Source organism: Labrus bergylta, chromosome 8, assembly GCF_963930695.1.
Source record: "Labrus bergylta chromosome 8, fLabBer1.1, whole genome shotgun sequence".
NCBI lineage: Eukaryota > Metazoa > Chordata > Actinopteri > Labriformes > Labridae > Labrus > Labrus bergylta.
Genome location: NC_089202.1, coordinates 24885231 through 24903047, shown reverse-complemented (window position 1 = coordinate 24903047; position 17817 = coordinate 24885231). Strand labels below are relative to the sequence as shown.

The following is a 17817-nucleotide window of genomic DNA, read 5'->3' as shown; positions in this document are numbered from 1 at the left end:
TTGATTTTGGCATCTTCATCATTGTGAGTTTTCCAGTAAGACGCTGGCAGTCTGAGCACCTTGGCGGGAATCTATCCTCCAACACCTGGACGGAGAGAGAGGTCCAGACCCGAACCCGGCCCGACTCCAGACCGCAGCCCGTGACACAACATAACCTCTGATTTATCCACTCAGTTTTCTCACTCTGTGTTACAGATTTGGACTGCTGACCTGCTGTTAATCAAAGCTGGCAGGCCTGAAATCCGCCTTAAATCATGAGGACCACAATCCAATATGGCTGCCACATTTTAGGCAGCGCTTGCGATTCACACCAACGGTCTTTACATAACAACTTTTCCCCGTCTCAGCATTTTTTCACAAGTAGAAGGATAATTTTAAGGTGTAATATGCAACATTTTAAACATTAATATAGCATATCTCAAATATATCCTCACTCATTGAGTGAAGACTTTCTAAATAACGAACTCAAACTCCATCTGTGTTTGTTGTTCTCCGCTCTGTGTTCACACTGACCGGATGGCGCTTCCTGTTTCGCTCAGAGGCTCAAACATGTTGCGGACATGTTTTTGTTTTTTTGGACGTCTTGACTGCAAGTGAAGCCGCCCTCATCACCCACTACACGGGGCCTGATGGTGGCTCGTCTCCGCAAAGCATGCTGGGATACAGAGTGATGCATAACAGGCCCGGTGTGTCCACTGCTCGGGTGAATGGAATAAATTCAGTCTAATAATACTAAAATTACGCCATAAAATAACTGAAGCCTCTCACTCTGTTTGGCTAATTCTATTCTAGAAGTCTTTTTAATGACCCGATATGAGGAATGAATGAATTAAAACTGTGCCTGTGTGTGTGTGTGTGTGTGTGTGTGTGTGTGTGTGTGTGTGCTCAGTTGGTGGTTGATGGTGAATTAAGTATTATGAAAGAGGGTAGAATTCACACAAAGGACTGTGTGTGTGTACGACTGTGTGTGTGTGTGTACGACAGAAAGACATGAAAACCACAAAAATGTAATTATTCACCTGCATGCCAGAAACACAAGGAGGGAGAACAAGACTCACACACACACACACACACACACACACACACACACACACACACACACACACACACACACACACACACACACACACACACACACACACACACACACACACACACACACACACACACACACACACACACACACACACACACACACACACACACACACACACACACACACACACACACACACACACACACACACACACACACACAGGCTGCATCAAGCAACAAAGTGTGTTTTTTTTTATGTCTGACATTTAAAAGTGTGTGTGTTGCTTGAACATGGTGTGTTCTCATACAAAGTTTTTGAGGAGCCAGACTCGTTCATACTGCAGTTGAAGTCCCGATGAGACTTTGAGAAATAGAAACAAACACAATTATTTGAATGTAATTGTTTCACCAAGCAGCTCTCATGCTTTAGATCAACACACGTCCACTGAATGTTTACATGATCTCACCAGACTAACTGTAAGACATGCAGACACGCCTATTGCTCTGAGTAAAGCAGAAGGTACACGGCGTCTGCTCTTTGTAAGGTACTACAGTACTGTATGTGCATGGCAAAGCTGTGTTTGTGTCTGTGTGTCCAGGGAGAGTAATGGAGTCTGGAGAAGCTCTTGATACCGGTGGGGGGGTTCATCCAGATAACAACCAGCTGGGAGAGAAGCCTCACAGACACGCACAGTGAACACTCACACGGTCTGTGAGACTTCTGCAAGCCCTCCATGCCTCGGCCAGAGGGGCAGGGGAAGTGTGCATGTGCTTAAATTAAAGTGAGGTACTTTCCGATCAGACCATGTGTGTGTGTTTTGGTGGATCCATGCGAGCTCTGCAGGGAGAGCAGATGCTTTAAAGATGGTGAAGCGACTCTAACCGTCCGCAGCTGATTCTGAGAAGCTTGATAACAAACGGTTACCTCGAATAACTTCCATGTCTGCTTCAGCTTACACACTAGCAGAGTGATAGACGTGTATTTGGGCCTTTTTATAATAATATAATATTGATCTGACAAAGTCTGAAATAACTCTTCAATATGCTTCTTTTTTATTCAGCTTTTTGTAACGTTGTTTTCTTCTGTCGGTGTGAAAGAAAACGTGTTTTAATGTACATGAAGAATTCAGAGGAGCTGCATGGTGGTGCAGTTGTTAGCTCTGTCTCCTCACAGTGAGGAGGTTCCTGGTTTGAATCCCCGTCTGTCAGGAGCTTCTCTGTGAGGAGGTTCCTGGTTTGAATCCCCGTCTGTCAGGAGCCTTTCTGTGAGGAGGTTCCTGGTTTGAATCCCCATCTGACAGGAGCCTCTCTGTGTGGAGGTTCCTGGTTTGAATCCCTGTCTGACAGGATCCTCTGTGTGGAGTTTGCATGTTCTCCCCGTACATGCGTGGGTTCTCTCCGGGTACTCCGTCTTCCTCCCACAGTCCAAAGACATGCTCGTTAGGTTAACTGCTGACTCTAAATTGTCCAGAGGTGTGAATGTGAGAGTGGCTGGTTGTCGGTCTCTATATGTCAGCCCTGTGATTGGCTGTTTAACAGTCCAGGGTGTAACCCTACCTCTCACCCAATGACAGCTGGGATCGGCTCCAGCCCCAGGCGACCCCAAATGGGAGAAAGCGGTATAGATAATGGATGGAAGAATTCAAAGGGTTAGAGTGAAAAGATGGCACTCAAACAAACTCCTGAAGAACTCCTGATGTCTACAGGGTGAGCTGCATTGTTTCATTGTTCTGCTACTTCAGGAGGTGCATGTGTGAACAACCAGGTCAGGAGAATATCTGGATCAGTTCGTGCACATCTGAAAATCGCTTTTGACTTTTCCCCCCAGAGTTTTTCCTGCCAGCGGCAAAATAAACTTTCCGAGTGAAGTTGGTTTAAGCTAATGTGAGAACGCAGCAGGATATAATCAGGAGACTTCAGAAAACATCTTATGGGAGAAAGAATATCAAGAAGATAAAAGGAGCGACTCACTTGTAGCTCTCCAACTGGCGTGCAGAGGACACAGTAAGGAAGCTGTCTGTCCTGGGGTTGTAGACCAGCGGGCCGGGCAGCAGGAACCCCGGGAGGAACCTGCCGAAGGAGTAGCTGTCCTGCTCGAAGAACATCAGCATCCCGTCCATGGACTGGATACACAGGGAGTGGTGACCTGATGAAGAGAGACGATATTTACACGTCAAAGAAAAGTCAATATGGAATCTTCTTTCTTTAAGGCAGCTTGTTAATGGCTCTGTGAGCACAGGGAGGCGAGACTGAAATAAAAGTTTGATCATGATAAACATGTCAGAAGTCACATATGCAAAATCCTCTTCCCCATGTTTCTCTAACACTAATATGTGTCCCCCCCAGGTGGGTGACACTCCCACAGCTAGGTGTTTGTTCTGCCCTCTGAGTCTGCCTTCTCACCGTAAACAATAGAGAAAGCCTGAGACACCTGAGCCTTTCCAGAGAGGGGACGTGGTCAGACACAGCTCATTTACATATTTAAAGGTACAGACACAGAAACAGCCTGTTCTGAGCAGGGCTGAAATAGAGGGGTTTATAGGCATGATCAAATACAGGATCAGAGTGGATTTAGAACAAGAAACTTCACAAACATGTTTTGAGGAGCTCTGAGACTTATTTACACTGGTTGAAGAGGAGGAGGATATGTGACCTTTAATGTAGCGTCCATAATTAATTTGTTATTTCCTTGAACACAGTGCATGAATTTGAGCTTCCAAGAGTCTTTGTGTGACAGCAGATACTTAATTTGATTGAAGTGTTCAGATATGTGTACGCAGACTCACTGTGAGTTTAAAACATATTCTACATTCTCTCACTCTGCTCCTTCAAACATTCAACTTTTTAAAATCCCAGTGATCCTGAAAGACGCTTAGGGCTTCTGTTTTACTTCAGCAGTGATGTCGTGTTGTGCTGCGAGGTGTGTTTCTCCCTCTGGCTGAATCTGATATCTCCATTAACACCTCCACACACACACACACACACACACAACTGGCTGTGTGTGTGTACTAGAGTGTGTGTTTGTGCGGACGGACCTGAATCCTTACACACACACAAACACACGGCAACACACACGGTCATAAAGCAGTGTGGCTGTGTGACTAGAGAACTATAATTAGGCCTCAACGCGCTATTAAAACTCACACTGCCATCAAGTAGAGGTCAGGGAGACAGCCACCTACAGCGCAACACACACTCACACACACACTCCCATTCAACATCTCTCACCAAGGATTTAGACTGAAAAGACGCACACTCCTTCACACCATTCTGTGTAAACACGTGTGTGTGAGTATGTGTGTGTGTGTGTGTGAGTGTTGTGTGGAGTTCAGGGAGGCAGTTAAGCTGCAGGACGCGGTCTCTCTCACCACAGACACACCCTGCCGTGTGCATGAGACAACATTCGATCATCTCTGTATTTACAGACTTTACATTAAAATTTATATAAAGATGGACAGTGTGTTCAGTCTCCTTCTTTTGTACAAAAGCATATTTAAACTTTATAGTTTGACTCATCTATTAAAACGGATGAGGCAGGTGACACCTGGGCCTAGTGGTTAATTTGTGCACCCCATGAACAGGGGCTGTAGTCCACTAGATGCTGGCTGCAGAAGCACAGGAAGTCACATACACACCCATTCTAAAAAGCCTGTTTTTACAGCAGAGATAAGCATGTTTACAGCCTGGTTCAAAAAACTAAATAGGTCTGATTAGCTCATGTCTCGATCAACACACGCTGTACGGGGGGGGTGAACGTTTTGATGACTCATCAGTTTTGATTTGATGAAGGATTAGAGTTATTCACAATAAAGCGTGTAGCTGACCTGATTGACAGGCGGGCGCGGTGTAACGGTTTGTCAGGAGGCTTAAATCCCGCCTCAGCTCCAGCTCTCAGCCTGTCGTTAGGTTGACTGAAAGTTAGGCTGAGACAGCATTTCCAGCATGGAGACCGCCATCGATGGGACTCCAGCGCCCCCTGCAGGAACATTCATATTTACAATCAATGGTCGAAATAAAGCCAAATAAAGACGGTATCTTCATAATTTTAAAAATCATGTGCAGCAGGAGACATGTGTGACAACAACAGTGTTTCAGGGGCTATTTAATGTGGTATTCTTCACAGCCTGACTTTAACACCATGCTTCATGTGTTTGCAACATGTTGAAGATAACTTCTTCTTCTTCAGCTGCAGTGTGTTTGGCTCTCCAGGCTGTTGTAAAAATCTCCTTTATTGAGACAAATATCCTGATAATCTAAATTGACTGAAAATATGCTTTTGGTTGTCAGGACTCCATCAGAACACCTGAGGGGTGGACTTTCCTCCTACATGGACCTTTAAGTGATTTGTCAGGTGTCTACAACGCTGTGCCAGTCTCAACACACAACACACTCAGACATCCTGACACAGCCCGCTATCATCAATAATAAGAAATCACAAAACGAGAGCCAGGGTATGCACTATAATAGCAACCGTGCATGTGTAATTTCATACACCCACGCCCAGGTATAAACGTGTCAAAGAGGTCTGTATGGGAGCGCCGGCGCTCAGGCTCAGCGGAGGAAACGGGCCTGTGTTAGTGTCATTAATAAGACGTGTTGGACAAGCACACAGAGCACAGAGGCTGGCTGCACACGGCAGACACAGAGTGTGTGAGACAGAGAGAAAGAATGTGCGTTCTTGTAGGAATGAGAGTGTGAATGAATGAGGGAGCGCATATGTTAATATGTTTCTTGCATGATTGTGTCTAAAGCTGCTTCCACTCACAAGATTTCAGGGAGGCTGCCCCTGTATCTTCCTGACCTGCTTGTTTACACATGCACCTCACAGCGGGAGACTTTCTGTTGGACAGGAGTGAGGGGTGGATATAAACGTCATCTCCCCCTCCCGCTTGCTCGTGGATTTTTCTGGACTTATTGTGCAACTGTGAAAGCACCATATATCTTTATCTTTACGCATCCACTAAAGCTTGAAATGGCCAGTGTGTGTGTGTGTGTGTGTGTGTGTGTGTGTGTGTGTGTGTGTGTGTGTGTGTGTGTGTGTGTGTGTGTGTGTGTGTGTGTGTGTGTGTGGCCTGAATGTGACCCAAACCAGGGCTGCCCAGCTATTAGAGCAGTATTAGCTGTTACAGCGCCTACAGCACTCCTAAATGGCTGCTATTATAGATCTACACACACACACACACACACACACACACACGCACGCACTGTTCTGGCCTCAGAGCTACATCCCTCTGTACTCCGTGCTGGCTGGTGTGTGTGTGTGTGTGTGTGTGTGTGTGTGTGTGTGTGTGTGTGTGTGTGTGTGTGTGTATTTTTAGTGGATACATATATTTCTCTGTTTGTTTGGACTTGATTTTGTGCTCTCTCATGTGTCTGCAAGTCATTACAAGTGTGTGAGTGTGCGCTACGTCAGCCAATCAACCGTGAGATTGGCTAATTTTCCTGTAAACTGTGAGAAACTCTCAAGCGGAGAGCAGCTTCCCCGACTCAAACACTCTCAGATGATCACAAATACAGCAACACGGAATCTGAACCCACAGAGACAAATTCAAAGTGTATTTTGTAGGAGGACGTGTGAGAAACATAAACGCTGTCCTGTTGTGAAACTCGAGTCCAGTTTGGTAACCTCTGATTAGAATCCAGTTTTCAAACATACTGTAAATAATAATTAAGAATGACAGATTAGGTACATTAAGATGTGACAGAAGCTACAAACTGAGTTGTGACCAGCTCCTGGGATACTGCTCTTTGGCTGAACTTTGACCTCCCTTTAGAGAGATGTGGGTAAAAAGGGAATTCCCCGTAAAGAGAGGCATGACAAAATCCCATTCATTCAAGTTTAGGATTAGCAATTGCAGGGCCTGCACTGCCATCTAGTGGTGAGAGCAGAGAACAGCAGGAGGAGAGAGGATGGCATCAATTAGAGGGAAGAAAACAGTGTATTCAAGGGAGGGGCTGTATCTGTAAGTTTGAACGATAACTCACAAACACACAAGCAAATCTGAAGGGATCTGTGTGTGTGTGTGTGTGTGTGTGTTAGGTGGGGGTTGTTTCTATTGTAGATGAACAATGATGAAATTGTGAAACAGACTGTGGATCATCTTAGATTTATTCAGCCGTGGTCAGACAACATAGAAACACAACACACATGGCTGACAAAGTGCAGACCATCGCTGACCCATGCTGACCAAGATCTCACAATCGTTTGCAATCATTGACAAACATTGGCAAAGTCTTCATCTACAGTGTTGCTTATATTCTGCTAGAAGGTACAGCCCACAAATTCCTGGCTACTTCGTTTCATCTCTAAAAGGCTAGAAAGAAGACATCACCTTGACTAAATATCAGACATATACATCTCTTCAGTCTCACAGTCACATTTCTTTCTCTGCTCACAACAGACACTTGGCTCCAATCCAAATATAACTCTGCTGCTATGATGTCTCCTACACATATGTATTACAGCGTCACAAACCTAAAAGAAGAATTACTCTGAGATGGTTTACACAATTTAAAGATATATCCACATAATTAACAAGATGAATGAATCCATGAAAATACGTACCAACAGTGTGTGTGTGTGAGTGTGTGTGTGTGTCTGCGTGTGTGTTTTAGGACAGCACATGTGGCTCTGTGGGTTGTTTGTTGGAAGTTGAGAGCATGCATGACATTTCTAAAACCTGCTGCACAGTGTGGTAACAGCACGTGGAAACACACACACGCTCTCTTACAGGTTCATGGTAACAACTAACCACGTGCGTTCAGCCACGCCAAGGTACTGGCTTTAATGAGCCCACAGGGCAATTTCTATCAATCACACACACACGCACACAGACACACACACACACACACACTGACTCTCTAAATAAGCAGTGAATGAAGTGTCCATCATGCCAGGCCGCAGACTTTGGCATTTTCTGCCCTCACACACACCTTAACAAAGCTTCCTTTATTTGGAAATGACATTTTCTCTGCTTTAAAAGGGGGTTCCCCGTGTATGCGCGTTTGTGTGTCTGCGTGTGTGTTTTTCTTGGACGCTGACGACTCGAGGGCTTTCCCCTACTTGTTTTTTCCAAAAAGCTCAATTGACTGCAGAGAGAGCAGCTATATGACCCCTCTCTGTTTCCATCCTCCGCTCCTCTTAGAGACTTTTACAGTTTTATGTATTTGTCCACTGCTGCCAATTACCACACATGCCAAGGCACATGCACAGATGTTCAAACACACACCTATGTACTCACTTGTGAGGACCGGCGTTGACACAACACGGTGCCTGGCCTCTAACCTCGACCTTAAGGGAAACTCTGAGATTTTTAAACCTCAGGATCTAACTGGCTAACAGGTAACAGCTAACAGCTTCCTCCTTCAAAATAAAATACAGACTTATGTAAGGGCCTTCAAAATAAAACACAGACTTCTCCTAAAGTGAAACTGCTCCATCGTCCCTTCTGGGCCTCCGTACATGTGTGGTGGTGACTGTGTCTGCAGAGACCCTGTCCTGACTGGATTTTACTGTTCTGCTTTGTTCTGGTTGACTCGGGATGTTTCTGGGCAGAGCTGGTGTATTTCCTCCAGCCAATGACAGCGCAGCAGGTGAGTTTAGGAGTGGATACAAGGTGATTCAAACCGGGGAATATGACGGACGTGGACGTAGCAGCAAAGAAGAGAAAATATAATCACAGATCACAGTGAGGAGAAACACCAAGCGGATAAAGCTCGTTCTGCTTCCTGTTGGACAGGCAGTCTTATTCCCGCCTCAGGTATCTTCGGGGTAATGCCAAGGTAACTCTTAGACCCTGAAAAAAGTATTTAACCTCCAAGAACTTCAAGTGAGCAACGGCCAAAGAAAACAAAGAAAAAGATATCAAGCGTGCAGCCATATAAAGAAATCAAATCGTCGTCTCACCTGTGACCCCTCCAAAGGCGCCGTAGGTCATGTTGCAGGCCGTCCTCTGCAGGTTGTGTTCGTAAACCAACTTCAGCGCGTACTGGTCACCGTGCTCCACGTTCCCTGCAGTGCCTGTTTACACACAGGGGTCAGAGGTCAGATGAAACATGTCTGTCTGCTGCTTCTGAAGGTGAAATGAAGGTTATGTTTTTACCTGACACGGAGTAGACCGACAACTTCCTGGGATGTAAAACCGCCAGATGAAGAAGATCGGAGCAACTGAGAAGAGCACAAAACGTCCCGTCAGAATATGTTCACACACGACCACAATCAGACTCACCAATCACATCATCACGCTGATCGTTATTATCAAATGACATATGGTACTTTTAAGCTGCTGAGCTTCAATGTCCGACCACGTTACTGAATCTGTACAACCTCTGAGGGAAGCAATCCTTGAGGCAAGGCAAGTTTATTTATATAGCACATTTCAACAAGGCAATTCAAAGTGCTTCACACAAGATATCAAAAGCTTCATGAAAGAGGAAAGAAAAGAAACATTAAAATAGAACATTTAAAAATCACTGAAATTATTAAATCTGAAAATATGTTCAAATAAAAATAATTCAAATGAAATAAATAAAGTAAAAATATAAAAAGAGTTAAAAGTTACAGTAGAGAGTTAAAGTTTAAAAGCTGACAGTGGGTCAAAGACTCGACCGTCCTCATGAGAAGGGTTGAGACAGCATGCAGAGTGCTTTCACACCTATGTCTTGTTTGCTTTGCTCCAAATTCTGCCTCCTTTTCCCAGAGACCAGCTGGGCTTAGCGTGGAGGTTCTTGCAGGTTTACGCAGAAAATCTGTCCCGACTTTTTGAGAACATAAATACGGCAGGTGTAATTGAATTACTTACAGTTAATTCATTTTTTTTTTTACAGATTCTGAGATGTTTACAGTAATCACAAACGTCCGCTCTAAGCAGCCTAACCCTGAGCAGCTCCTTCAGTAGCAGACTGAGACACCCACCATGCAAGACAGAGCGCTACCGCATCTGTAGTTAGACTGTTTAATCAGACTCTAACAGCATCACCACCTCATGACTCATATCAATAATTTCATGTGTTTTCTTCTTGTTTCTCTATAAAGATATTAAAATGATTGAGGAAGCAGCCTTCAGAGCAGCTGAAGGTTTGGTTTCTCAGCAGGGCAGATGTTTCCTACCACTGTGGTTGAACCATGTTCTCAGCTCACTTATACGTCTGAAATAATTACTGTGACAGCTGGAGGATTTTTTTTTTTTTTTTAACGCTGGTCACGGTTGAGGTGTGGATGATGGTCTCAGTGATGCTGATCCGAGATTTTCCCGTGTTTACTTTCCCCCAAAGCCACACGTGTTGGAGCGAGACAAAGTGCTGTCTTGGTAACCTTCGACCGCTGTTGTCGTGTTTGTTGAGAGAAGAACAACAAGAGAAATATGAACCTCACAAGTTTTCCCTTTCTACTTGGAAAACCAAACACAAACTTTCACCATCTGCCCTCCTTGGTCTGCCCTAACGATATTTACAATGTGTTTCTCCATCAAGGCCGGCGTCCAAAGTGCCCACCAGCCTGTGGAGAAGGCTGTGCTGCAAACCGCAGGTAACCAAACACGACAGCTTCCAAACACACTGATTTAGTTGGATTCTGCTTCCAGCATGATGATGTGGGAAGCCTCCAAGGCAAACCACCAGAGCTATTCCCAGAAACAGAGCTTTCTGTCAGGTTCCTGTGTCCCATGGCGAGGCACTGGGAGGTTAAGTGTTTGGATCAGATGCTCTAATCACGGCTACATAATCCTTTATGGGGTAAATGTGTCCACATTACAGAAACCATGCAGAGGGTAAACGTATGAAACATGGTTTTAAATCAGAAACCGTCCTTACATTTCTCATTCCAAAGCCAGGAAGAACAACAGAAATCTTAGCTTGCTGTCGGACTGATTTAACCCCTGGTCATTTTAATAATAGTCATGTCAAAGTCATATTTACTTTATTTACAGAGCTTTTATTTTGAAGGCACACAGAGGTGGAAGTGTTTATCTGATCTCTGGAAAGTTTGAACGTCACTTCTCTTATAAATACTGCGGCGCAGTTACCACCAACTCTCTGCTGACGCTCATTATTCACTCTAACTGTGCATGGCCGCTAGCGCCCCCTGTTGGTGAGTTAGACTTTTTTACAATGAGACTGATTTACAAAGAGGACAATGATTCCCCAGACAACTAAATAATGACTTTAAAGGCTTTATATGCGATGTCGCCCTTGAGCACCAGCATGAAACCAAAACAAATCGCGCTGCATTGTTGTGTTAGCATGCTAATGCTAGCGATCTTTATTATGCCCGTATCTTCACACTGCATGTAAATTTACCCGAAATGACCGTGATCTAGAAACACAGTTAAGCAGTGAGTACAGTATGTTATTCTTCTTTTCTCTAGTCCCTCACTTAAACAACTTTTATACGTGAGGGGAGGAGCCGGCCGGCCGTCCCGGTGATGTAAACAAAGTGAAGATAGGACCTGTGGAAAACTCACAGTCATTACTCACAGAGTTATTTTCAGAGTATATACTTGATTTCTATTACATTTAAGTGTGAAAAATCAGATATAAAGCCTTTAAATACACAAAGCACACAGAGCTCAGCTGTTTGCTCTGCAGCGCAGTTAGAGGCACGTTTAACCCTTTGTGTGTGTTTTGGGAATCATTTGCTCAGTTTTAGTAGCATAAGGCCCACAATCATTCTGAGTGGTACTCTGATCCTGTCAGTGGCAAAAACATTACCAAGTAATAACATTGTTTATTTCTAAGTATGGCTGCCAGAGAACTGAAAAACCTAAATCCTGTTTGAAATTCAAAAGTTTCAGTTTGTCTCTTAAAATATTTGAGTTTCAATCATCAGATCTACCCTGTCATCTCATAGCTATCTATGGTTGCAACCACTTCTCACAAATATGTTTGTTTGGGACGGGTCACTGAATCTTAACTGCATCCAAACCAGTCATTTGCACATTTCACTTGACCGTGACTCTGAGGGGGTCAGCTCTTGAGATCCAACGACACAGTGCAACAACAAAGCAGGATGTGGTCCCAACAGCTATGCTAGCATCTCAGTGGTTAGCCCGACGTTAAAAGCACAACTATGTTTGGGCTGCTGGGTCGCCGTAAATCATGACAAGGGGAGAAACGCCCCCGACGCGGTGGTTTTGGATTAGCATGCATTGCAGGGGGAAGAAAAGACACGTTAATGTTGTGGTAAGTGAAAGCAGGGATGGTTTTTCTATGAAAGAAAAAGTGGTGTGATGAGTTATGAATGGGTATTTCTGCAGTGCAGTTTATAATAAGGCTATACCATGAACGTTTCTAATTCATCGAAGGTCATGACATGCTGTTTCAGTCAGATCTCAGGACGTAAAAAAACACAAACAGATACGGCTTTCAGGGTGGCCAGACTGCACAAAACTGCTGTCCTGTAATCTTCATGCCCCTCAGGAGGCCTATAATATCAATGTGCAGTATGTAACATACTTCAAAGGAGACTTTGTTCTTTTACAGCTGTATTTTCTCAATCTGTCTATACTTGAGTAAATGAATCAACACTCATTCTCTATATAGACGCTGTTTAAACCAAGAGGAAAACCTGCAGTGTTTAAAAATGAAGCACATGCTACAATAATAAAGTGCACTTCCTCAAGTGTCCACTTGAGGCTGTCTCCAAAAGGACACTCAAAGAAATGCTGCATTTTCAACATGGCGACCGTCATCGATGGGCAGGGTCCGAAATTTACTTTTTGACTCACCGGCCAAGGTGGCAGGTAGATGAAAAACAATCACCGGCCAAACATATTTTTTTACCGGCCTATACACATCTGTCACAGTACATTTAATTGAGAAGGCACTATGTTTTGTTTAGTCAATAACACATTTAAGTCACAGATTCGATCATGTCATCAGATCAGGAAATTGAGAAATTGTAAAAAAAATATATTTGCTGGCCTTCGTTTTTTGTTTGTATTATTTGTAGGCAGTAGTTCCCAGACCCCCCCCCCCCCAAACCACCGCTGCATTACAATATTATAGACTAAAAACAAAAATCCATCAGAGAATAATAAATTATTAATCCTCAAAACAAGTTTTCTCTTGATTTAGCTTTGTCAATATTAGACACTTATAATCAGCCTGTTCATTATTGGACGTGTGTGTATCTCTGACTGCTCCTGCTGCACGTGATGGAAGAGAAGTGGAGCGTGCATTTAGCGTCCGCTAGGATATCTAAAGTGTTTATATCGCAGCGCTGTTTCACAGAGTCTGTGTGGGATGTTCACAGACTTATGACGTTGCTATTGCTAAGTTAGCTGCAGACACGGTGAGAGTGAACAGAGAAAACTCGAACCGACCGTTTTGACTGGATCACATGTGTTTGCAATCGGTGTTCCAGTTAGATGGTGAAAGACACAATTACTCTTCTGTCTACACCCTAGTTGTGCCTTTAATTCTTAGGGAGAGTGTAATCTGTAATTTGTCCTCAGACAATGAGGTGAAGCTCTGAATTCGTGAGACTGAGATTTAAGGCAGCTTCCTGGCAGAGGATATAAGGCTAATGCTATTTTGACCTACAAACCAATCACATAAGTGAATGTCTCGCATACAGGAAGGCAGCCAACAGGGCTGGAGGGAGGGGGGGAGGAGGGATTAGCAATACCATCAATGATCCTGGTGTTAGCGTAAAGATCTTCAGAAACTTGATTTATCAGGAGAGGCAGCGTGTTAAGACTAAAACAGATAGAACTAATTCAATACATGCATGTAAGTACAAGCTGAACTGATAAGACCTAAAATACTGACTCAATGTCCGCTCTCAAGTTACAAAATATTCAACAACATTAAAGGAGCAGTATATAACTCTGACACCTAGTGTTTAAAATGGGTACTGCAGTCCACATTCTTAACATTGTAGAGAGCTGTCTCTCTCCCCCCTCCTCTCTAGAGTCGATGCTCACGCAGGTTGCAGGTTGATGTGGTGGACACTGAAGCTTCAGTGTTTAGCCAGCTCTGCATCGGTCTGTAAACCTTTCTGCGTTCTAACCTCTCTCCATTTTTTAAAAACATCTCCAACATTGATCCTAGTTTGAGCACGTTTCTGCTCGTGGAGCTTATTAGAAACATGCAGAGGCTTTTTAGGTCGGGTACAATCACTTCTAGCTGAACCAGTTCTCTTGCCCGCTTCCATTGCTGCAACACCTGTTGGTTTGACCTGATAACTGCTCTCATATCTGGCAAACCGAGGGGCGTCCAAAACGGCCATGTGGGGGGTGCCTTAAAACCGCCTACCTTCTCTGGTCCAAACAAATCCAGAGCATTCAGGACCAGAATCTAAAGTTAGAAGGAGGACATACTGGCTGCTGCATTGTGGTCAGCCCACAGTCCACCATGTGTACATTTATTTTTCCACACTTGTGTTTCCTCACTGGTTTGTGATTTCGACTTACGAGACAAACTTGCCCACTTCCACCTGGATGATGGCGTTTTGAAGCTTGACTTCCAGGAGCTGGGATTCCGTCGGAGCGCCCTCGCTGGACTTGTTGGCATGTGGGGAGAATATTCGCAGCATCCCCATGTAGCTGCCCACCACGATCTTATCTACAGAGAAGAAGAAGAAATCCCTTGTGAATGCTACAATGTACATCTAGTCGTCTTTATACATAGAATATCTTTTAGATAGGCAGGCGCCATGCAGTCATCATGCTGCGTGGTGGTATCTCTTCCTCACTTCACACTGACCATGTCCGCTGCCGCTGTTGTCCACGTCTCCAACACAGAGACATCCCTGGTCGAACTCCTCACCCTCCCCGAGCGCTGCAGACCACCAGTCACGGGCCTTGAACAGAGACATGCTGCCTCTGCTTCCACAGAGAGAGAGAACAGAAACAGTATAACGTTAGATATTTCAGTGATTTGTGATGCCATTTTTATTTGAAATGAAATCTGTGCAGTCCTTTATTTGTCATGGCTGCAACAACGATGAGCTTTGTAACAGAAAACATTTAGCGCACAAGAAGTCAGACGTTTGTAACCAATCCTATTTTTACACTTTGAGACATTCGACTCACCGAGAGGTAGAAATACACACACATACACAAACACGATCCTATGCAGTTGGGGGATTCAGAGCCTTGCCTTACCTCGGCAGTGCTCAGGAGGTGAAGTGACACCTCTTCAGCTACCAGACAAACTTCCAGACTTGGTCCACACCGGTGGACTATGGCAATAAGTAAGGTCTTTTACCTGCTTTTTGTAATGTTAACAGACAAAGAGTAAGGTATTTTACCTGCTTTTTGTAAAGTGTCTCGAGATAACACTTGTTATGAGTTGACGCTATACAAATAAAAATTGATTGATTGATTGACCGGGACATCAACCAGTTCCCGACCCAGGTCCCTACAGACTGAGCTACTGCCGCCCTTCTGCAGAGCTCTTCTGATTTCTTCTTTAGTCAAACAGTTAAAAAACTTAAAGACATTTTATTCCAAAATCTTGACACAGCCCGAACAATTAATCGGCCAATATTAGCTGTATCAGCTAATTTTATCACAGCTATGCGCCAATATTACTCGATTTATTCATCAGTTTAAATATAATTTCATTAGACTTTCATTGGATTAAACTAGCAGTTCTCTGTCACCAGCAGAGGGCGCTATATGGACTACAACAAGCATCATCACTCCAGAGTGTTGAGCGGTGATGCACGTACATGTGCAGTTAGTTTTCAGTTGAGTGACCATCTTGTCTTTGTTACAAATCTTTGATCAACACACTGAAAGTGGATATCTAAATCTATCTATTTCTACAGATCCAAGAAAGATATCAGCCGATATATCACTGTCCGGTATTTTATTCGCTCCCTAATATCGATATCGGCCCCAAAAATTTCATATCGGTCGGGCCCTAACTTTTAAGTTAAACACCAAAAGTTTTTCTGTACACTTTTGCAATCCTGCACAGCTCTGAGTCTTTCATATTTATTGTTATAATTTTAACTTAATGTCCATACAGCCCTTTGAATTGAATTGAATTCATTTAAATTTCAGCACATTTTAACCCGACTGTTCGTTGGCACTTTGAGGCTCTCGATTCACATTGAACCACACTGACACCTGCTGCCAATGGCAGGCCGAAGGTGCAGTCACATGACCCCAGGATTCAGAGTGTGAGCATTGAGAGAAGTGAGTAAAGGGGGGGGGGGGCAAGGAGCTTTTCTCCTCGCTAAATGCTGAGCAGGTGGAACTGTCAGCTAATCCAGAGGAGGAATCCCTCGTGAGCAGACGAGAGGCTGTGTTAAAGAATCAACCTTCAACTTTTGATGTAATCACCAATGTTTACAAAGACTAAACTAAACCTGTGATTATTCACGTCACAATTCATCACTTAATTTAATAACAATCATTTAATGCATTAACAGCTGCATGATGTTCTGCTCCCGCTCTTTATTACAGCGTCTCTGTGTTCTGTTTTATTCTTATCATTGATTTATCTGCAGAATGCCACAAAACAAAACTCTGGAGTGATTTTATGTAAACGTATAAAATATTGTTTTGTTTTTTAAAATATTAGGAACACTTAACAGATAAAGACATAAATTAAACTTAAATTAGACCTAAATCCTTAAAAAATAAGAATTAAAAAATTCAGATAATCAACTAATCATATTCAAATCAACACAGATTAGTCCACGTACAGATTCCTTCCTGATTTCTGACTCAGTGCACTGTCTCTAAATAAAGGCCCAAAAATAAAACTCTTCACACGTTGATGTTATTGCTCATGAATGAAGATTTTATCCTGCACATTTTTATATTTCTGTTTGATTCTCTCTCAGGAGCCCTGCTGTTTTCTGCTTTCTGCACCAGTACAACTGGTCCTTGTATGTGGAACCTGATTCTGATTATTTCCTGATCTTACCAAAATAAAAGTGATTGAAATAAAGAGTGGACATGGAGGCATTGTGGTGTGGATCCCTTTCCAGTCCCACTCACCTGTAACGACACCTTTATTTATAACAAACTAATAGACTTACAGCATCATCCTGCTGCGGCTGGCTGCTCAGCTTTGGGCTTCATAAGCCCCTTTTAGACCGGAGGAACTATCCCCCAGGACCAAGGACCTTTTGAGGAACTATATGTGCATTTCAACCGCAGGAACCAGGGTCTAATTTTAGTTCTGGGGTAAAAGATCTACCCCTAAAAAAGACCCTGCTAGGGGGGGTGGTGCCAGGTCCAGGGACTGCATGCATGTCCTCATAACAAAAAGCCTGATTGGCATAATCTTCCCAGAACTTCAGGAAGCAGGCAACTGAGGGCCACATGAACCTTTTAGAGCCTTAAAGAGAAGTCCCTGAACCTTTTAGATCTGGGGACTTTTGGTCTAAAGGGTCTATAGACTTTACTTGGCACAACCTGTTGCTCATCGCCTGCACTTTTTACATCTTAAGTGCATTAATGTCTTCTGTCAGCATGAAGGGGATGCGAGGAAACGTGTTCAGAGCCGTGTGATTGACGACGTCCTGAGCTCTGCTGACTCTCAGGATTCATGTCTAAAAACAAGCGGCATAATGGAGCCGATCCCAGCTGTTCATCTGAGTTTCACTGTATTACACCAGCCCGGTGATTGACTGTCGACCAGTCCAGGGTGAATGGGAAAAGCATTAAAGCAAATAGAGCTGGATGTACTACACTTGCAGTTCTCTGTCACCATCAGAGGGCGCTATACGGATAACGACGAGCATCATTACTCTCCAGAGTGTCAAGTGGTGATGCACGTTCATGCTCAGTTACTTTCCAGTTGAGTGGCCATCTTGTCTTC

The 17817-nt window shown here is 43.8% G+C and overlaps 1 protein-coding gene across 3 annotated transcripts in view; it reads right to left on the bottom strand.

Moving 5' to 3' along the window:
* Positions 1-17817, bottom strand: part of bbs9 (Bardet-Biedl syndrome 9) — a 139101-nt gene that overhangs the window by 119935 nt on the left and 1349 nt on the right. For 2 of the 3 annotated variants that reach the window (XM_065958093.1, XM_065958095.1), the window contains exons 2-6: positions 14740-14858; positions 14448-14598; positions 9138-9202; positions 8942-9055; positions 3007-3181 (exon numbers count right to left, since the gene is read on the bottom strand). In XM_065958093.1, the coding sequence (XP_065814165.1) occupies positions 3007-3181; positions 8942-9055; positions 9138-9202; positions 14448-14598; positions 14740-14851 (617 nt within the window). In that variant the 5' untranslated portion in view covers positions 14852-14858. Of the gene's footprint in view, positions 1-3006; positions 3182-8941; positions 9056-9137; positions 9203-14447; positions 14599-14739; positions 14862-17817 lie in introns of all 3 variants that reach the window. The other variant, XM_065958094.1, reaches the window with a different exon arrangement.